Source organism: Ischnura elegans, chromosome 12 (assembly GCF_921293095.1).
Source record: "Ischnura elegans chromosome 12, ioIscEleg1.1, whole genome shotgun sequence".
Classification (NCBI taxonomy): Eukaryota; Metazoa; Arthropoda; class Insecta; order Odonata; family Coenagrionidae; genus Ischnura; species Ischnura elegans.
In genome coordinates, this window is record NC_060257.1 from 79,157,480 (window position 1) to 79,175,371 (window position 17,892).

Here is a 17,892-nt window from a genome sequence, read left to right on the forward strand (position 1 = left end):
CAATCTTCCATGCCAAAACTCTTTAAAGCATCTTTAATGTATTGTTTCTGGTCTATCTTGAATACTCCCCTCTTCTCATCTCTTGTAAAATTCATTCCCAGGGCATGTTTGATCTTGCCAAGATCCTTAATGACAAATCTCTTCTTCAATTCTTCCTTCAATTTCTTCTTTTCTTTCTCATCATTGGAGAATATAAAGAAATCATCAACATATAATGTAATAATAACTATTTTAGTTCCAATATGTTTAAAGTAGACACAGGGTTCATGTTTTGATTTAATATACCCTATCTCATACAATAACTTGTGAACTGTTTTGTTCCAAGCACGACTAGCCTGCTTGAGTCCATAAATAGACTTCTGTAATAGACAAACCTTCTTCTCTTCACCTACAGCTATGAAACCTTCTGGTTGTGTCATATAGATGGTTTCATCTAAAGTGGCATTTAAAAAAGCAGTTTCGACATCCAGATGTTCAACATCAAGATTCAGTTCTGCTGCCATAGCCAACAGCAAACGGATAGTTGAACCTCTGACTACCGGAGAAAAAGTTTCTTCAAAGTCTATACCATGGGTTTGAGCAAAACCTTTAGCAACTAAACGAGCTTTGTACTTGATGATCTTACCACCATTGTCTCTTTTCAATTTGTAAACCCATTTACATGGTATTACACTTTTATTTGCAACTCGCACTAGCTTCCAAGTTTCATTTTTTCTAAGACACTCTAATTCCTCCATCATTGCTTTCATCCAATGCTCTTTGTCTTCACTTTGCATAGCCTCTTCAAATGTGGTAGGTTCTTTGTCAAAGAAATTTTTTGCTTGTAAAACAACATGATCAGGAAATTGTTTCTTGTTACGTACCCTTTGAGGATATCTAGGACTCTTAGCAGTTTCTTGAACATTAGTCCCAGCTTTATCTTCTGTTGAGTCTGCATTTTCACAAGGAGAATCCAAAAGAATTTTAACAGCAGCCGCAGCTTCATCTTTTGTTGAATCTGCATTTTCATTGTAAGAATCCAAAGGAATTTGAGCATCAGTACTGCTCTCACCGGAAAAATTATTTTCTAAAAACACAACATCTCTAGCATGGACTACCTTCATATAATTAGAAAGATCCCTAAATTTGTAAGCTTTCTTATTCTCACTATATCCTACAAATATATGTTCCTTGCTTTTGCTATCCCACTTCTTGCGTTCCTCCTTTGGAATATGTACAAAAACTCGGCAGCCAAATACTCTTAAGTGTGTCAAGTTGGGACGCTCACCTGTCCATTTTTCTTCTGGAGTCATTCCTGTAACGGATCTATGAGGTGATTTATTCTTGAGATACGTAGCAGTTCTCACAGCTTCTTCCCAAAATGACTTAGGTAGTCTGGCACTATGCAACATGGAACGAGCCTTCTCCACAATGCTTCTGTTTCCCCTTTCAGCAACACCATTTTGCTGAGGAGTACGGGGTATGGAAGTCTGGTGAATAATTCCTTCTGACTTAAGATAATCTGAGAATTCCCTATTAACATACTCAGAACCATTATCTGATCGTAAAATTTTAATTTTCTGGCCAGTTTGCTTTTCCATGAGGTTTTTAAACTCTTGAAACTTTACTCTAACTTGATCTTTTGTTTTAATGAAATAGGTAAATATCATTCTAGAGTAATCGTCTATAAATACAAGTAAATACTTATTTCCTTCTAATGATTTTACACTGAATGGTCCACAGAGGTCAGAATGAATCAACTCTAGGCATTTAGTCGCCCTTTTACTTTTGATTTTAAGAAAAGGTTCTCGACTCTGTTTCCCTTCTAGACATGCAGTACATACAGTTCTATTTTCCTCAGGGGCGTAATCAACTCCATCAGCTAATCCATTTCTCAGTAGATTCATACCATAGCGGCAGAGATGTCCCAACCTCCAATGCCAAAGAGTTTGCTGAGAAGGGTTAGTTGTAGCAGCCAGGGACTTTTCTGATACCTGTGACTCTATCTTATATAACCCGTTACTGGGAAGAGCAGTCATTAAAACATTCCCTGAAATACTACAATCATTATCATGAAAAAATTTAGCACCTTCTTTCGTAAATACTACAATAAAACCTTTTGAAACACATTTTGACACAGATATAAGATTTGTAGCAAGATTAGGCACATGAACAACTTCAGAAATACTACTAATACTGTTGTTGTTATTACTTTTGTGAATCATGACATCACCTATACTGTCACTCTGCAACTTACGTTTATCAGCACACACAATCTCCAAACCAGAGTTACTTTTAACATTGAACAGAATATCTTTATGAGGAGTCATATGGGCAGTTGCCCCGGAATCCACAAACCAATCATTTTTATTGCTTTGAGCACAACCACCAACACCTAAATCCGAGAATAAAGTGTATTGTTTCTTGTGTAGCTGCTTGTGGGTTGAACTCGATGTCTGTGCCGTTTTCTTGGTCTTGTTTGGACAGTCTGGTTTTTTATGGCCGGGTTGGTTGCATCCATAGCAGACGATACCATCTTGAGAGTTGTTGCGTTTCGGGAACTTCTTTTTCTTCGGAATAGTTCGAGACGCATTGGATGCAAATGCAGTCTCAGTTGCACCATCATTTTTGGACATTTCATTTAAGAGTTTAGTTTTCACCATGTTCACCGTTACTTCAACTCCTGAATTCTCGAGTGCCATTACTAGGGGGTCGTAATGTGAAGGAAGACCTCCAAGCAAAATAGCAACTAAATCCTCATCAGGAATCTCCTTCCCAATATCAGCAAGCTTCTGAGCGGTATCCATTACGGCAGTTAGGTACTCTTCAATGGACGTATAATCTCCGAGGGATAACCGGTACAAAGTCTTTTAAAGGTTAAGTCTCCGGGCAAAACCCTTATCTTCATATGCATCGGCAAGAACTTTCCATGCTTCAGCAGCTGTTTTGCATCTTCTTACATGTATGATAGCGGAATCGTCCACGCACAAACAAATCTTAGCTAGGGCACGCTCATCCTTCCTGGACTTTGAAGCAGCATCAGTATGATCATCATTTGGGTATCCATCAACAGCATGCCACAAGTTTTGATCTATTAAATACGCCTTCAGCTTAAATTTCCAAGTTGGATATCCTTCACGCCCACACAACGGCTTAATGTGGACGATATACCGGATGCGTCAGACGACATTATGAAGACTTCACTTACTTCTTATAATTTACCAGTGCTGGGCCCATAACCTCTGTTGGTATTTTATTGGAAAGCACTGGTAGTTGTAAATGAATTAAATGCAATAACTCTTCATATTTTAAAAGTTTTAGTAGTACCGTATTTTAACTTCACACACATAAGGATTGTTAACAAATACAGATCAATAAACAATCTTGGTAACCAACCAACAGAGACAAAACACAACTGAAAATTACAAATGTCAACAATTCGCGCGTGATTTACAAACAGTGTAACAAGTGTATGACCACAAAATATCGTAGTACTATCTTATGATGTTGGAACTGCTAAAGGAATGCTTGAACATGCTGAGAAGCGAATGGTCAATAAATGGAAGCAGCTACGGTATTTTGCAACTTATATCATTAACTTCACGCGACACCTACTTACCTCATGCTATTCCATTAACTTCAAGCTTAGCTCATTCAACTATTTTCGAAGCCTTTTTTATGTTAAATAATTGAATTCGCACGATTTTATTGCATTGTAGGGTTCCGCCAAAATCTTCAAATTCTCCCTCTCCTCATCCTGGCGTTTACAGCTGTTAACACAGACCGTCGAATGCTCTTTATATCAGTTTTAATGAATGCACGTCCTTAACTACGAAGTTCTTCAGGACAAACGAGGGATGAACGGTCCCCCGAGTAATGGTGTCCATGGCACCACCATTGTTGCAACGCGCCAGCGCAAAGAATCTACGATAGCAGAAGGATGGTACTTAAACTCAAGTGTTGCTTCTGATTTGATTATAATCGTAGGATAAGTGTACTGTTGTAAATATCAATAAAATGAAATAAGAAAACCATCAAAGGAAAAAAAATTAACAACTTTGCTTGCTCTGAGCGTAATATTACGCCACGTGATATCTTTCGAATTTTGCTACGGGCGTGATATTAAACCATCCATCTTTTGAAAAAATCGTATTTTGCCAGTTTTTAACAAAATTCTACCAACCTCTTAATGAACAAACGAAAAGAAGAAAAGCAAAATTTATTTTTTTAAATGATACCAAACACGTATTCCTCGCATCATAGGTTGGTTGTTAAGAAATAACGCAAGTGTGTTGAATATGCCCGGAACTCGGGTACATATATGCAGTACAGTGGTCAGCACGGTAAATGCTAACTTTCTAGTTCAATTGTTTATAAAATTTAATGTTTTATTGTATTTTTAATAATTACTTACATAATCTATACATTGTTCTGAGCCTCCACAAAGCGGAATGAGCGTGTTGATCAGAGGTAAACCAAGCATAGTATCATAATTATTATTGGTAGTGATGTTCTGTTTACGTAAATGTTCGAGGGGAGAAGACTTTTTTCACCATTTGCATCCAGATAGCCTCCTTTCATTATTCTGCTTGTGATGTCCAACGAGATCGCCTCCCCTCCTCCCTCAAAGCTTCAAATCCTCCGTCTCCTCCTCATGGCGATTGCAAAAGTTAACGCTGCTCATGAGACACTCCTAATAACAATCGCTATGAAAACACTGCCGAAATCAAGCAGCTAAGGCAAATGAAGAACGGATGGTCCTCCAAATAATTTGTCTCCATGGTAGTACCATTGTTGCACACTGTGTGCGACCTAGCGTATGAAGTCTATGGTGATCGGTGAAGGATACTTCAAATTGCCTGTAATGTGAATTTGATCTTCGAATAATCCTACGCTGTTATCAGTCCAAAAGAAAATAATACAAAACACCGTGGGAAAAAATAGTATTAACCTAAATTAGGTCTACTAAAGAATAAAATGTCACGAAGCTGCTGATATCCCAGGTCTTCAAGGGTCTTTAAGTCTCTCCGGTCAGCTTTTCCAATGATCCACGTTTCTGATCCTTAGAGTGCCTCGTATTCTTGCCCCTACCATTTCCATAGTCTACATTCCAATTCTCTTGGATCAGAGTTGTCATGAATGTTTTGAGTTTTTGTCATGAACGCCGTTTTAGCTTGGGATATCAGTCGCTTTTTACATCCCAGAAGGTCCCTAGGTTGTCGAATTTACTTTAAATTTTTGGCGTTCAACAAGCTATCATTCACGTCATATTTTTGTCATTGAATAACCCCTGTGGGTTAAACTGCAATTTTTTTTAAACTCGAGACTGGAAAATCAGTGTCAGATCCGTGGGACGAGGACTTAAGGGACCAGGGAGAAATTCCCTCCCCTTAAATCCACGTGTATTATTTCCTGAGCCCTATAATAACATCAATGAAGCGAGTGTCAGTCATTCTAATCTAATCGAGTGGTCGCTTCAGTGTGTAATGGGATTAGATGCTCCGAATACCTCGTTATGGGGGAAGCCGCTGTGGTCCCCGAATCCGTGTGCCCGATGCGTGGGCGAATTAGTAGATATAATGCCCGTGCGGATGCCTGAAGGAATGCGTGTGAGAATGCCAGAAAGAATTCCGGAACGAATTCGCTATAGAATGCATGAAGGAATGCATCGGAAAAGGGGCTTCGGAGAGAGAACGCTATATGTGTGCAGGCCATTGAGGAGAGAGTCATATCGACCCCTACAATAGGTCAACCCTTTGCCCTACCCCTACTTTCAAAACCCCTCCAAAATGTGGGTCCGCTGCAATGCGACACCTATCCCTGTTTAATCCCATCTCTGACTTAACAGCTGAATGACACGAATTATTTTCACTGTTGGATATGAGGTAGATTTCTGTCCCGTCACGTGCCAATTTTGATATCCTACCGGCCGTCGACGTCTCAGAGTAAATATGTAAACGAGAGAGATCTTCGGCTTCTGCGCATTCGACTTAAATTGAAATTGCAAGATCCCATATCACGTGATGGATCTGATTGTCGTGACTGTTGTGTTACAGCCCTCAACATTCCTGTCCCCCCCACCGTCACCCTCTTCCTCCATTCCCTTAACCCCGTCCCCATTGATAAATCAGGGTGTTCGCTGGCCTGGAAAACCTTGAATGCGAGGGAATGTCGATATTGTGGAAAAATTCGGGGAACAGTCCGGGAAACCGGGCTTGCATCCTGGAAAAATCGGCTGTTGACGCGTGCAGCGCCTGCGAAAACTAGCCCAATGCGTTGAGTTCTCTCGACGCTACCAAAGGGAATGTATATTCCCAGAAATCTGTATCCCTTTAAATGGAAACTTCTCTTCCAATAGCTTTTCATCATTACTTCCATTGTGAAATTTTCCCGGCATCGCCACCGGGTCAGGAACTGCATAACTGTCGACGTTTCGATTTCCGACTCGATGTGAGTCACTGAAGAAGATGGCCGAGTCGGACATCGAAACGTCGGCAGTTATGCAGTTCCTGATCCGGTGGCGATCCCGAGAATATTTCACGAAGTCTATTCGCCGGGAAAGCACTAAATCTTTCTTCATTACTTCCATTATTTCCAACCGCCATCAGAAAACTTCCTCTTTAAATCCCTCTTCCTTTTCCCCACCCTCCTTTAAGTACAAAAACAGGGAATGAGGCGGTCAGATAAGTGAAATAATCTGAGAGTAATGTTTGTTTTTTGTTGTTGTTGATATTTATTGTTGCGTTGCGTTACGTTTTGTTCACAAATCCATTGTAAAAGGTCATCTAGACTGTTTTTCGATTTAATGAAAATAAATAAATAATAAATTGCAAGACTTTCATCTTCATCTACATAATACCCCGCAAACCGCCCTAAAAGCTGTGTGGCAGGGGGTGTTACGACACCTGTTTACACATAAAAAGGAAGTTCTCTAAGGAAATTACGACAAGCATTAATTATTGAAGTCCTTAATGGTTCGGGGGAAAAACGAATTCTCGTATCTATCCGTTCGGCAAAACATCTCTCTCGATTTATCGCTTCTGTCGGACCTGAAAATATAGTGGGATTCTAATATTATGTTCTCCGTGCCGCTCTTAAAGATATCCATTCTCAATTGTTCAAGCAATGTAAGCCTAGCGCGCAGCCTCCGAGTCTCCAGAGGCTCCCAGCCTTATTTGCTTGACATCTGGGTAACTCTGCCTGTACGCCCGTAGCAGTTTTTGACAAACCGCGCAGCCTGCGAGGATGCTTGCGTTCGCATACTTAGAGCTCGTATTTTACTTCGAGTTCATTTCAATATCTATCTGGTGTATTTAGTGGTGTTAAAAATCTCTATTTTGAAGAGAAAATTTAAAGTAAACGTCTGATGGAGGAGGTGGGAAATGCTGCACGCCATAGCAGTATTATTATTAAATAATTATTAAAGATCAGAATAATATGTTAATGCCTGTGCTAGTTTTCCTTAAGTGTAGTAGAATATATAGACTGTATAGTAGGGTGGGCCGAAAAATGAATTTTTTTGGAAGGAAATATGCCCCCTGCAGGAAAGTTTCGAACTTGTGTCAGGGCCTCAGATCCGAAATATTTTCAAAATCGGATAACATTACCACTGCCGCCCTAGCCCAAAAGTTTAAAATTTTGCAAAAATTCAGGCTGATTGTGGAAACAAAACCGTTTGAGAATAAATTACTGCAAATAAGCCCGTTTTGGTAAAAAAAATGATGAATATAGCATTCAACATTACATTTAGGTAATTTAAAGTTCATCTAAAGGAAATATTATGGTTTTGTAATAGGTAAGAATGGTCAACAAAGTTCGTGTTTAGGCAACCCGCATACCATCAAAATTGTCTGGCTGCGTGTGGCATCACATTTTAACTTTAAGAAGCCGTAGTAGAGGAAAAATTACCTAATTTACCAAATATTTAATAGCATAAGAAATGTGGTGAGATTTCCTAGAAATCAGCATGAGGAAATAGTTACTTGGTTGTTATTGTTGGTCCACCCGAACAACTCTTCCCTATCCTCAAATCTGTCCTTCATCAAGATTAAATGATGGATGACAACCTAGAATAAATAATTTTACTTACATATTCATTTCATTACCTCAGTTGAATCATATTCTGTAATTTTTGGTGGTGATTCAAACCATTAATTTATATGAATGCTTGTCCTTTCCTGCATCCGAAACCTTGCATTGCTTTTTGCAGAACCATAATAATTTGTGCCATAGGTAATGCTTGGAAGGCGAATTTCAAAAATTCAAGCAGAGCCTCTTTCTCAACATGATATCCCAAAATATATACTTTGTTACTTTGTAAGTTGGTGTAGGATGAAATTATATCTAAGATCTTGAAGGAAACTCCTAAATCACACCAAGTACATTATCCAGGTGAATATTTACATTCACAAAAATTATCATAGCGATAGAATGGCTTGGTTTCTATGGAATAGCTTGTCCAATCTGATGTAGTCATAGCCGTTGGGGTATTGTGTGATCGTTTCTCTGCATCTCTTCTCATGATGTCTCTCCTCTCTCTTTCAGCACTGGCTCGATCCCGCTAAGACTGTCCTGAAGCAAGTTAAAGGTGAGTTGTGGCAGTGGGCCACAACATGCCTGGGCAATATACTAATATATCGTGAAATATCACAATGTTTAAATTTGTTGGCAACCCAAATATTGAGTTTTGAAAATTGGGGATGCCCTAAATTCTCAAGTATAATGGTCAACGCACTGCAGGAACAAGTGACTTAGTACGCAGTTACGCGCATGGGTGCAAAGTTAAATACACCAATGGATGAAGTTCACCATGAAAAAATATTTGACTTGGCCAGGATTCGAACCGGGATCTCCCGATTCTCGGTGAGCTGTGTTCGCCAGTTACACTACAAAGCCATTTTCTCAGAGCGAACTTCGGGATGGGTTTTACTGAACAAGATGTTGATGTCACAAGTCCACACTGTGGCACATGTGGCGGGGGTCGAAAACCCATCCCGGAGTTCACTCTGAGAAAATGGCTTGGTGGTGTAACTGGCTGATACACCTGCCCGGCAATCGGGAGATCCGGGTTCGAATCCCGGCTAAGTGAAAATATTTTTTCATTGCAAACTCCATCCGTTGGTGTATTTAACCCCTTGCGCTGTAATGACGAGTCTAGCTCGTCATGAACTTTTGACGCCAAACCGCTCAATGACGAGTGTATCTCGTCATCGGATTTTCATAGTTTTAGCACTATTTAGAGTAACAATATAATTATTTTGAAAGCTTAAAAATGTTAAAACATACATAATATGCATAAATAATTCATATTTAAAGAAAAATGATGCATTTAAAGGATTAAAATGATTTTATTCGAGTAGCGATAGCTGTGTTCTCCATGTTTAATAATCACATTTTATTTCACGGTTCTACGTTTATTACAAATTACAAAATATAATTTTATAACCACCATTTAAAAGAGAACCACAGAAAATTAAATAGAGAAAAGGAGCATGATATTTGGAAAATCAATCAAATTGGAAGGGGTTAATAATGGCTAACGTTTGGCTGTAATATTAATGTATCCAAAACACTGTCGCAATTATTCCATTTTATTTTACTCACCCTCTCATCAAGTATACAGATTATTTTTTGGGGCTTATTTTAAGAATACCCAACTACAATCCTATAGCTCTGCCACTAATATCTAGTATTTGATTCTTGACATAGTCATCCACGAACTTTTGAGTGGAGATATATTATAATTTATAATATTATTAATGCATTGCTGGCTGTTGTGATAATGTTCATGTCTCCATTTTGTGTGCCTCCAGAAATGGATCCCATCCTGTTCAGCTTCCGAGTCAAGTTCTATCCTCCGGATCCATTTCGGCTCAAGGAGGAGATCACACGCTACCAGGTGTACCTGCAACTCAAGAGGGACTTGCTGCACGGCCGGCTGTACTGCACGCACAACGAAGCATCGCAGCTCGGGGCTTACATCATCCAGTGTTAGTACACCCGTCAACCTTCTCTTAACCTTTGATCAGTCACATGTGCCAAATACGTGCACCCCTTGATACGTTATTCTCAGTAGCTTTTATTATCCTTGCTCAGAACTATCAAGTGCTCCTCAAGTCTTCCTTCAGTTGTGTCTACATATTAATCAAATTCATAGTGCTATGTTCAACTATGGCAATAAGGAATACTTTTCAAAGCCTCTGTCACGAAGGGGGAAATGTAAATATTTTCCCACACTTTTAAGCTATATAATAATCATGATCACTCATGGGTTAAGCAGGGCAAAGGGGTATCCACCCCCTCTTAATTTCTGGAAATATTTAAATATTTAAAAAATATTTTAGCTTACTCTCCCTCCCACTCTAGCTTCCATTTCACAACCTAAAGAGACAATGTTTAAAAATAATTGACGAATATCTCAAAGCTGTTTGTGTAAGCATCTCAGACCTAAGTAACATTTTTCTGAGAGCTGTTGTGTGACACCAAGGTGTCATAAAAATTGATGAGCCTCCCCAAAACAATGACTTGAATCCTCCCCTGATCATAGTACATAATTTTTTCTAAGTATGAGTCGTATACCTTCTGTCTGGAATCTGTATCACAGCAACAAAGATGACTTTTTAAAACCTCTGTCTTAACATAATTCACTGTCTCGGGCATGACTTTATGGAATTAACTTTGCATATTGAAATTTAAAAACTTCACTTAATCAATTTCACTTAAATTTAACAGTTTACAATCTAGTTTTCAGAATTTCATCATCTGGTATCATTAGAAATTTTGGTTCTTACTGGCATCAGCTATTCTGGGTTAAAATTTCATGGTACAATTTTTCTCAAACCGGTTTACTGTTGCTAGAGAAATGGAAGGTATCTTATGAGATGGATAATCCTGACATTTTTCTCTAAAGAGTGAGTGTATCCATATGAATCTGTGTGAGTACAGCATATATTGCTTGTTTCTTTTAGCGGAGTTGGGTGACTTTGACCCCGAGGAACACATGGAAGGCTACATCAGTGAGCACAAGCTGCTGCTGAAGCAGACGCCAAAGATCGAGGAGAAGATTGCGGAGCTGCATCAGACACAGCTCAAAGGCCAGCCCCCTTCTGCCATGGAGACGGCCTTCCTCAAGAAGGCATACACGCTCGACACGTACGGCGTTGACCCTCACCCAGTCAAGGTCTGTTGCACTTCCTTCCTCTTTCTCTTCATTGCCGCCCCCAACTCCCCCTTCCTCTTTTGATGTGACCTGTTCATGTGGGGGAGTCTTTTTATCTCTAAGGAATAAAGTTGAGCACTTACAATCCAACCAAGAGCACTAAGGTACATTTTAACGTGAATTCTAATTGTAATGAAAGAATACGTTGAATAAGGAGAAGGTTTTTTAGTGATTCCACGTAGTTCAAGTTATGCTGGGCGACGGGCAATATATCGTGAAGTGGCTTGAAGGTGATGAAGAGATGGATGTGAAGCTCCGGGCTAGCTAGCTTGTTCAACCTTCTTTCAGCGAACGCAGGCGACTCACGGCGACCGGCCGGCATGCCCCGGCCACTATGCATCAACCAACTCCTGACGGTCGGAACGGCAACTTTGGGAAACAACCGCATAGCCAAATCCAGCTGCCACAACATAATATAGATTCTAGTGCACGTGTTTTCACATCACAAATCAATGGCCAAAAAACATTACTGCAAAAAGCACAAGTAGGCTTGGTTTTATGATGATTTTTAAACTGCAACAGTGTATGTAATCATTATTAGGCCAGTGAAAGTATAGTTTTGCTCTCAAAGTTTTGAGTTATTTTGGATATTTTTAAGTAATCAATCAGTCAATCTTAATCACATAAAGAGTAAAACAAGTGACCTTATCTATAACAAAAGCGATTTGATTGTATTTTTACTCCTTATCAATTAGTCTTACTTATAAAATCAATGAATTATCATCATACATTTTTCTTGTGTATTAATATTACTGGTCTTTCAATGTAGGACCGTTTCGGTAGAATTATTTCGGTAACCTTTAACTAATAAAGCAACCTACAATATGTACAATGTTTTCTCATTCAGTATTTGTATCAAAGAGTTTTCAAGAAACTGAATTTTTTGAGCCCTAAATATCCTAAATGTTCGGAACTCCCCAGCAGTTGGAGTTAGCCAGGTTTGCTCCCCCTTTAGCCAAAATGTAGGTCCTCCACTGCTCTAGGAGTCACTGGTGTACTATGTATGTACTGCCTCTCTAGCTGCCTTCAACAAAAACAGAAGTAGAAAAGGAGATGCTTATCGCAGATGTGTGACTCTTGAGTCTCCCCTAGCATTTACTCCTTCTTAGCCTTGAGCTGCTTCTGGGAGCAATTAAATTTCAAGACTTCTTGTTTTAAAAATATGAAAATTTTCTACTAAATCATAATTGTTGTGGCAGCTACATATTTGCCCATTAAACTTTACAGCACAAAAGAGCACGTAGTTCAAATATTTCCTGAATATAAGTGAAAATTTATACATTTTTGATGATACTTAGAAGCAAAATTGAGTTAGAATGAGTTAATAAAGGTCTTTATTGTTTGGGGGGAAAAATTCCTGTATCTAATATCTATCAGTTTGGAAAAATATCTCTCTTGCTTTATAATTTTTGTTCGACCAAGAAACATAGTGAAGTTCCAAGATGATGCTCTCTGTGTTGCTCTGAAATATACATATTTTTTCTTCAAGCTATATAAGCCTATGAGTAGTTCCTGTTTGGTGAGTGCAAAGCCCCTAATTGTGTACACACTTCTGTTATTGACAGGACCACAAGGGGAACCAGCTCTACTTGGGCATCAACCACTGTGGCATTTTGACATTCCAAGGCAGCCGTAAGACGCACCACTTTAGGTGGAATGAGGTCCAGAAAATCAACTATGAGGGGAAGATGTTCATTATCCACCTAACTTTTAATGAGGTAGGTTTCCTTCAAGTGATTGATTTTGATTTTATTATTTGATATTGATTATCATGTGCTTTGTATTTAACCACTTAAACTGGTACTCATCATTGTTAACCTAATGTGTATTGATTGTGCAAACAATTTTATAGCTATCATCATACAGTGCTAATTTATTGAGTTTGCTGTAGATTTGTTTATTAGGGCTGTGCGAGTCTCAAAGTTTCGAGAGTCAAGGGAGAAAAAATTACTGTTTAACTGTAACTTGATACATTAATATGCTCGAATAACCAAGCATATTAATTTTGACTCTTTTTAAAGATTTTTTTCCAAATTCTGGATCAATTTTGCTCAGTGACTAAAAAAATCCATTCTCACACAGCTCTATTTTTTATGGTTTTGTTGGTAGCTGTAGCAAGTATCAATAATGTGTGTGTTGCAGCTTTTAGTGTGATCTGTCATTAGTACCCATGAAATTACTGTTGCTATAATAATAGTTTATCAGAAATGACATTAATATAATTTTCCCATGTGCTTTTTATTCGTCATGTATATCCTTCAGGACCCAAGAACCAAGGTAAGAAGTTTTCTCTCATTAAATGGAAAATGATGCTATTGATGTATGAGTAAACTTTCCTGTTGCCTCTTAGAGATCACCAATGGATGTGCTCCCCTAAATCACCAAAGTCCAATCCTATTATGCACACATACTCTCCTCCCTCAACACTGTAGAACTTGCTGCAAAAGTATAGTCTGCATCGCTGGGCATTAGGTTGGAATTAAAGAAATTAATTTTTTTGGAGGAAACTTCTCCCTTTGAAAAACATTTATGGAGCTGACTAAAAATTATTATCATTAGTTAAGTATTGTACCTATTAAGGTAGGTAAAAATGGAGCAGCTTGCATATTACCCCAGCGTGTTTCCCCTCCCAACTTCAACCTTCGTTTTCTATTCAACATAAGGCTTATTCCCTTTCATTTCATCTATCTATCCTCTCTAACTGTTGATATTTGTTGCTGAGTTAAATACCCTTCTCACACATTGCAGATAGATCACGAGTATACTCGTGTTTCACGAGCCATCTGTTACGGAGAGATAACGAGGTAACTCAAGTTTTCTACACGCTGCCTTTCTATGCCACTTGCAATGATACATTGTCACAACATTATTAAAAATTATCATTTTAGGTATGCATTAAAACATTTTGTTGATATAATGACATTAGGTTTTATCTTAAAACACTAAAAATTTGAAAGAGATATTGTAAAAAGTTATTCAGATGTAAACCAAATTAAAGTCGCATGCAAAAAAAGCCTGCCTTGAAAAATACCCGGCCACTGGGGTAAGTTGAAAAAAAATATTTGGTCCTAAATGTGTTAAGAGACCTTCACTGATTGTTATCTACTTGGGATAAATAAGTATGAACTGATAGACTCCATTGGCGAGAGCAACTACTTCGCTACTCCTTTATTCTGCTTTATTGTGGCACAAAACAAAAAAAATGACATGGGATGCTTGCAGAAAATAAAAAATGTTTATGAAGGGCACTATGACGGTTAAACTTCCTTTCCTTTCAATAGAAGTCTAGACCAAAATCGCAAATTTAAAAAAAATCTTTAGAAAGTTACAGAAAAGAAACCTTAGCACCTGTCCATTACATGGCAACTTATGGCCATCAATTCGGTTCTCCTAATGACCAATTAAGAATATTTGATCGTCATTTCTGCTTTCCATTACCAAATTCTACCATGCCGGCACTACATATACAAGCTGGTTTTAAAAATGTCTTCGAAGCAAAGTTCGGGAAGTCTTCGGACAATAATGTTCCTCTAGAAATGAAAATGTACAACCTTGGTATCTTTTCACAGGAAAATTTATTCGTACGACGCGTTTCGACGCTGAGGCGTCATTATCAAGTACACTCTTGTAATATCTACAATCCAATATATAGCCAATTCTGGCAGGGGTGGAGGGAGAGGGTTATACAGGGGGGGAAAATTGGGAAGGAGTGGGAGGGTTGGTGAGGGACTGGTTGGGAAGCGTGATTAAGCCCACGCTAGAAGAGGCAGGTAGGGTTCCTGGGCCGGGGGAAAGGGTTGGTTTGGAAAGGGGTAAATTTTTGAGGTTAAGTGCAGTTGTAATGAGAGGTGAATTTCTTTGGAAAACGATGTCATTAAGGACATGTCCCAAACCCAAATTTCTTTTTATCTCCAACTCCTCCAGGACGTCCATCTTCCTCCCCTTCTTGACTCTGTGTAAAACGTCCGGTTCGAAGTCACTATGATGTCCCTCTTCCCACAGGTGTTTTGCAAAGTGGGATTGCTGTAGATTCCCCGTGCGTAAACACCTTTTGTGTTCTTCAGTTCTGGTCCGGAACGCCCTACCCGTCTGCCCCACGTACACTGCGTCACAATCATTACACTTTAGTTTGTATATACCGTTGCATTCCCAGTTTTTCACTTTATCTTTTGTCCTGTTGAGGAGATTTCTTAAGTTAGCGTGGTTGTAAAACGCTGGTCTAAATTCCTTGGGGAAGACACTGGATAGTTTTTCAGTCAGCCACCCGTAATACGGTAGTTTACACCATTTAAACTCACTGTTTTCTTCTTTGTTATGGTATAACATGTTGTTGGTTCTTATATATTGTTTTTTCTTGAGCATTTTTTCCACCAAATCGTCTGAATAGCCATTCCTTTTTGCTAAGAATTTAATAGTATTCAGTTCTTTTTCGAAATTGTTTATAGAAAGGGGGATGTCCAGTAGCCGGTTAATTAGGTAGTGGAAAGTGGATAGTTTTTGTGAGAAGTGGTGACGGGAGGTGGCTGGTATGACATGATCTGTAGCGGAATTTTTCCGGAAAATGGCGAAATCAAATTTCTCACTCGTCTTTGATATAGTTAAGTCAAGAAAATTTAGTTTCCCTTCGTTTTCAATCTCATACGTGAATTTAATATTGTTGGATTGGGAGTTTAGTGAGTTTAAAAAGATGTCCAGCTGTCGAATTGAGCCCGTCCATACTGCAAAAATGTCATCCACGTACCTGTACCAGCAGTGAATATTTTTTGTATTTATTGCGTCACTGGTAAATAGTTCTTCTTCGAAGTTATCCATGAAAAGGTCCGCGAGGAGGGGTGATAAGGGAGAGCCCATAGCTAAACCTTCTTTTTGATGGTAATACTCGTCGTTGAAAATAAAATAGTTTTGTTCCACACAGATGGTGACTAATTTAACAAATTCACTCAGAAAGGGTTCCGTTGCACCACTATTTTCTAACACTCTCTTAGCCACTTCCACCGCTTCTAACGCGGGTACATTAGTAAAAAGATTGGATACATCAAATGACACTAAAATACACTTGCCTTTGGGGAGCCCTTTTTTGGAAAGTTTGTCACAAAAGTCTCTTGAGTTTCTTACTCCATATTTCGGTCGAAAGTCGGATAGATCCCGGAACTGTTTGTTGAGACTGGCCGCTAACTTCCTTGTTGGGGCTGCCACACTGGAGACCACCGGTCTGATTGGAATGTCACATTTGTGGATTTTTGGGAGTCCAAAAAATCTGGGTGCACACGGGTTTATCATTACCATTTTATAAGTTTCATTAGCCTTCACTACGTTGGATGCAGCTCTGAGTACTGCCCTCACCGATCTTTGAAATTTAGGGGTTGGGTCGTTGGGAAGTCTAACTAAATGATTGTCTCTTATGAAATTATGGCATTTCTCTAAATAATCGGATTTCTTCATTATCACTACCGCGTTTCCTTTGTCTGCTTTCTCTACTATAAGATTGTTGTCATTAATCACTTTTATCACTGATTTAAGGGAGGAAAGAATTTGTGCTTCGTCTCTTTCTTTCTTATAATGTTTAATCACTGAGTTAAATTTCTGGTTCAACTGAGTTAAATTTCAAACCGGTTAAAAAACGCAGTGTACGTGGGGCAGACGGGTAGGGCGTTCCGGACCAGAACTGAAGAACACAAAAGGTGTTTACGCACGGGGAATCTACAGCAATCCCACTTTGCAAAACACCTGTGGGAAGAGGGACATCATAGTGACTTCGAACCGGACGTTTTACACAGAGTCAAGAAGGGGAGGAAGATGGACGTCCTGGAGGAGTTGGAGATAAAAAGAAATTTGGGTTTGGGACATGTCCTTAATGACATCGTTTTCCAAAGAAATTCACCTCTCATTACAACTGCACTTAACCTCAAAAATTTACCCCTTTCCAAACCAACCCTTTCCCCCGGCCCAGGAACCCTACCTGCCTCTTCTAGCGTGGGCTTAATCACGCTTCCCAACCAGTCCCTCACCAACCCTCCCACTCCTTCCCAATTTTCCCCCCCTGTATAACCCTCTCCCTCCACCCCTGCCAGAATTGGCTATATATTGGATTGTAGATATTACAAGAGTGTACTTGATAATGACGCCTCAGCGTCGAAACGCGTCGTACGAATAAATTTTCCTGTGAAAAGATACCAAGGTTGTACATTTTCATTTCAACATGGATTTTCACAAAGTTAAAGCCGAATCAATTGAATTCATCAGAAACGCTAGTATAGCGGTAAAGGCTAAATTATACCGGACTGTCTGCATCAAATATCGGATTGCCTCGCTGAACATCTTCTTTAACAGCAGATGCCTTGAACTTGGAATCATACCATCCTACGTCAACATTACAACCAGGAGCACGTCGGCAGCTGGCAAACTTGCCATTCAGTCGGCGAGAAGACTGTGGGTGAAGAAAGAACTACAAGTATGGTATTCCAGGAGGGATAGCATCGCACAATACAAATTCCAGCTTCAATCAGAACTAAGTCATGAGTTACATTGGATTGAATGGACTTGGTTCGACGACTATGTACGGCAGCGAAGTGGTGACATCGCCCGGAAAAAAAGGTTAGTCATTTTACGGAAAGTTGAGAAGCTCCGCAAAACACAACTAAAGCCCCCAGTGGTTCTTCCAGACGAGCCGTCAAATAGTGTTTTCCAAGAGAGAA

The 17,892-nt window shown here is 39.2% G+C and overlaps 1 protein-coding gene across 5 annotated transcripts in view; it reads left to right on the plus strand.

Moving 5' to 3' along the window:
- Positions 1-17,892, plus strand: part of LOC124169237 (FERM domain-containing protein 5) — a 107,531-nt gene that overhangs the window by 55,645 nt on the left and 33,994 nt on the right. For 4 of the 5 annotated variants that reach the window (XM_046547785.1, XM_046547784.1, XM_046547787.1 and 1 more), the window contains exons 3-7: positions 8,524-8,566; positions 9,792-9,968; positions 10,947-11,158; positions 12,763-12,915; positions 13,460-13,474. In XM_046547785.1, coding sequence (XP_046403741.1) covers positions 8,524-8,566; positions 9,792-9,968; positions 10,947-11,158; positions 12,763-12,915; positions 13,460-13,474 — 600 coding nt within the window. The remainder of the gene's footprint in view (positions 1-8,523; positions 8,567-9,791; positions 9,969-10,946; positions 11,159-12,762; positions 12,916-13,459; positions 13,475-17,892) is intronic. The other variant, XM_046547786.1, reaches the window with a different exon arrangement.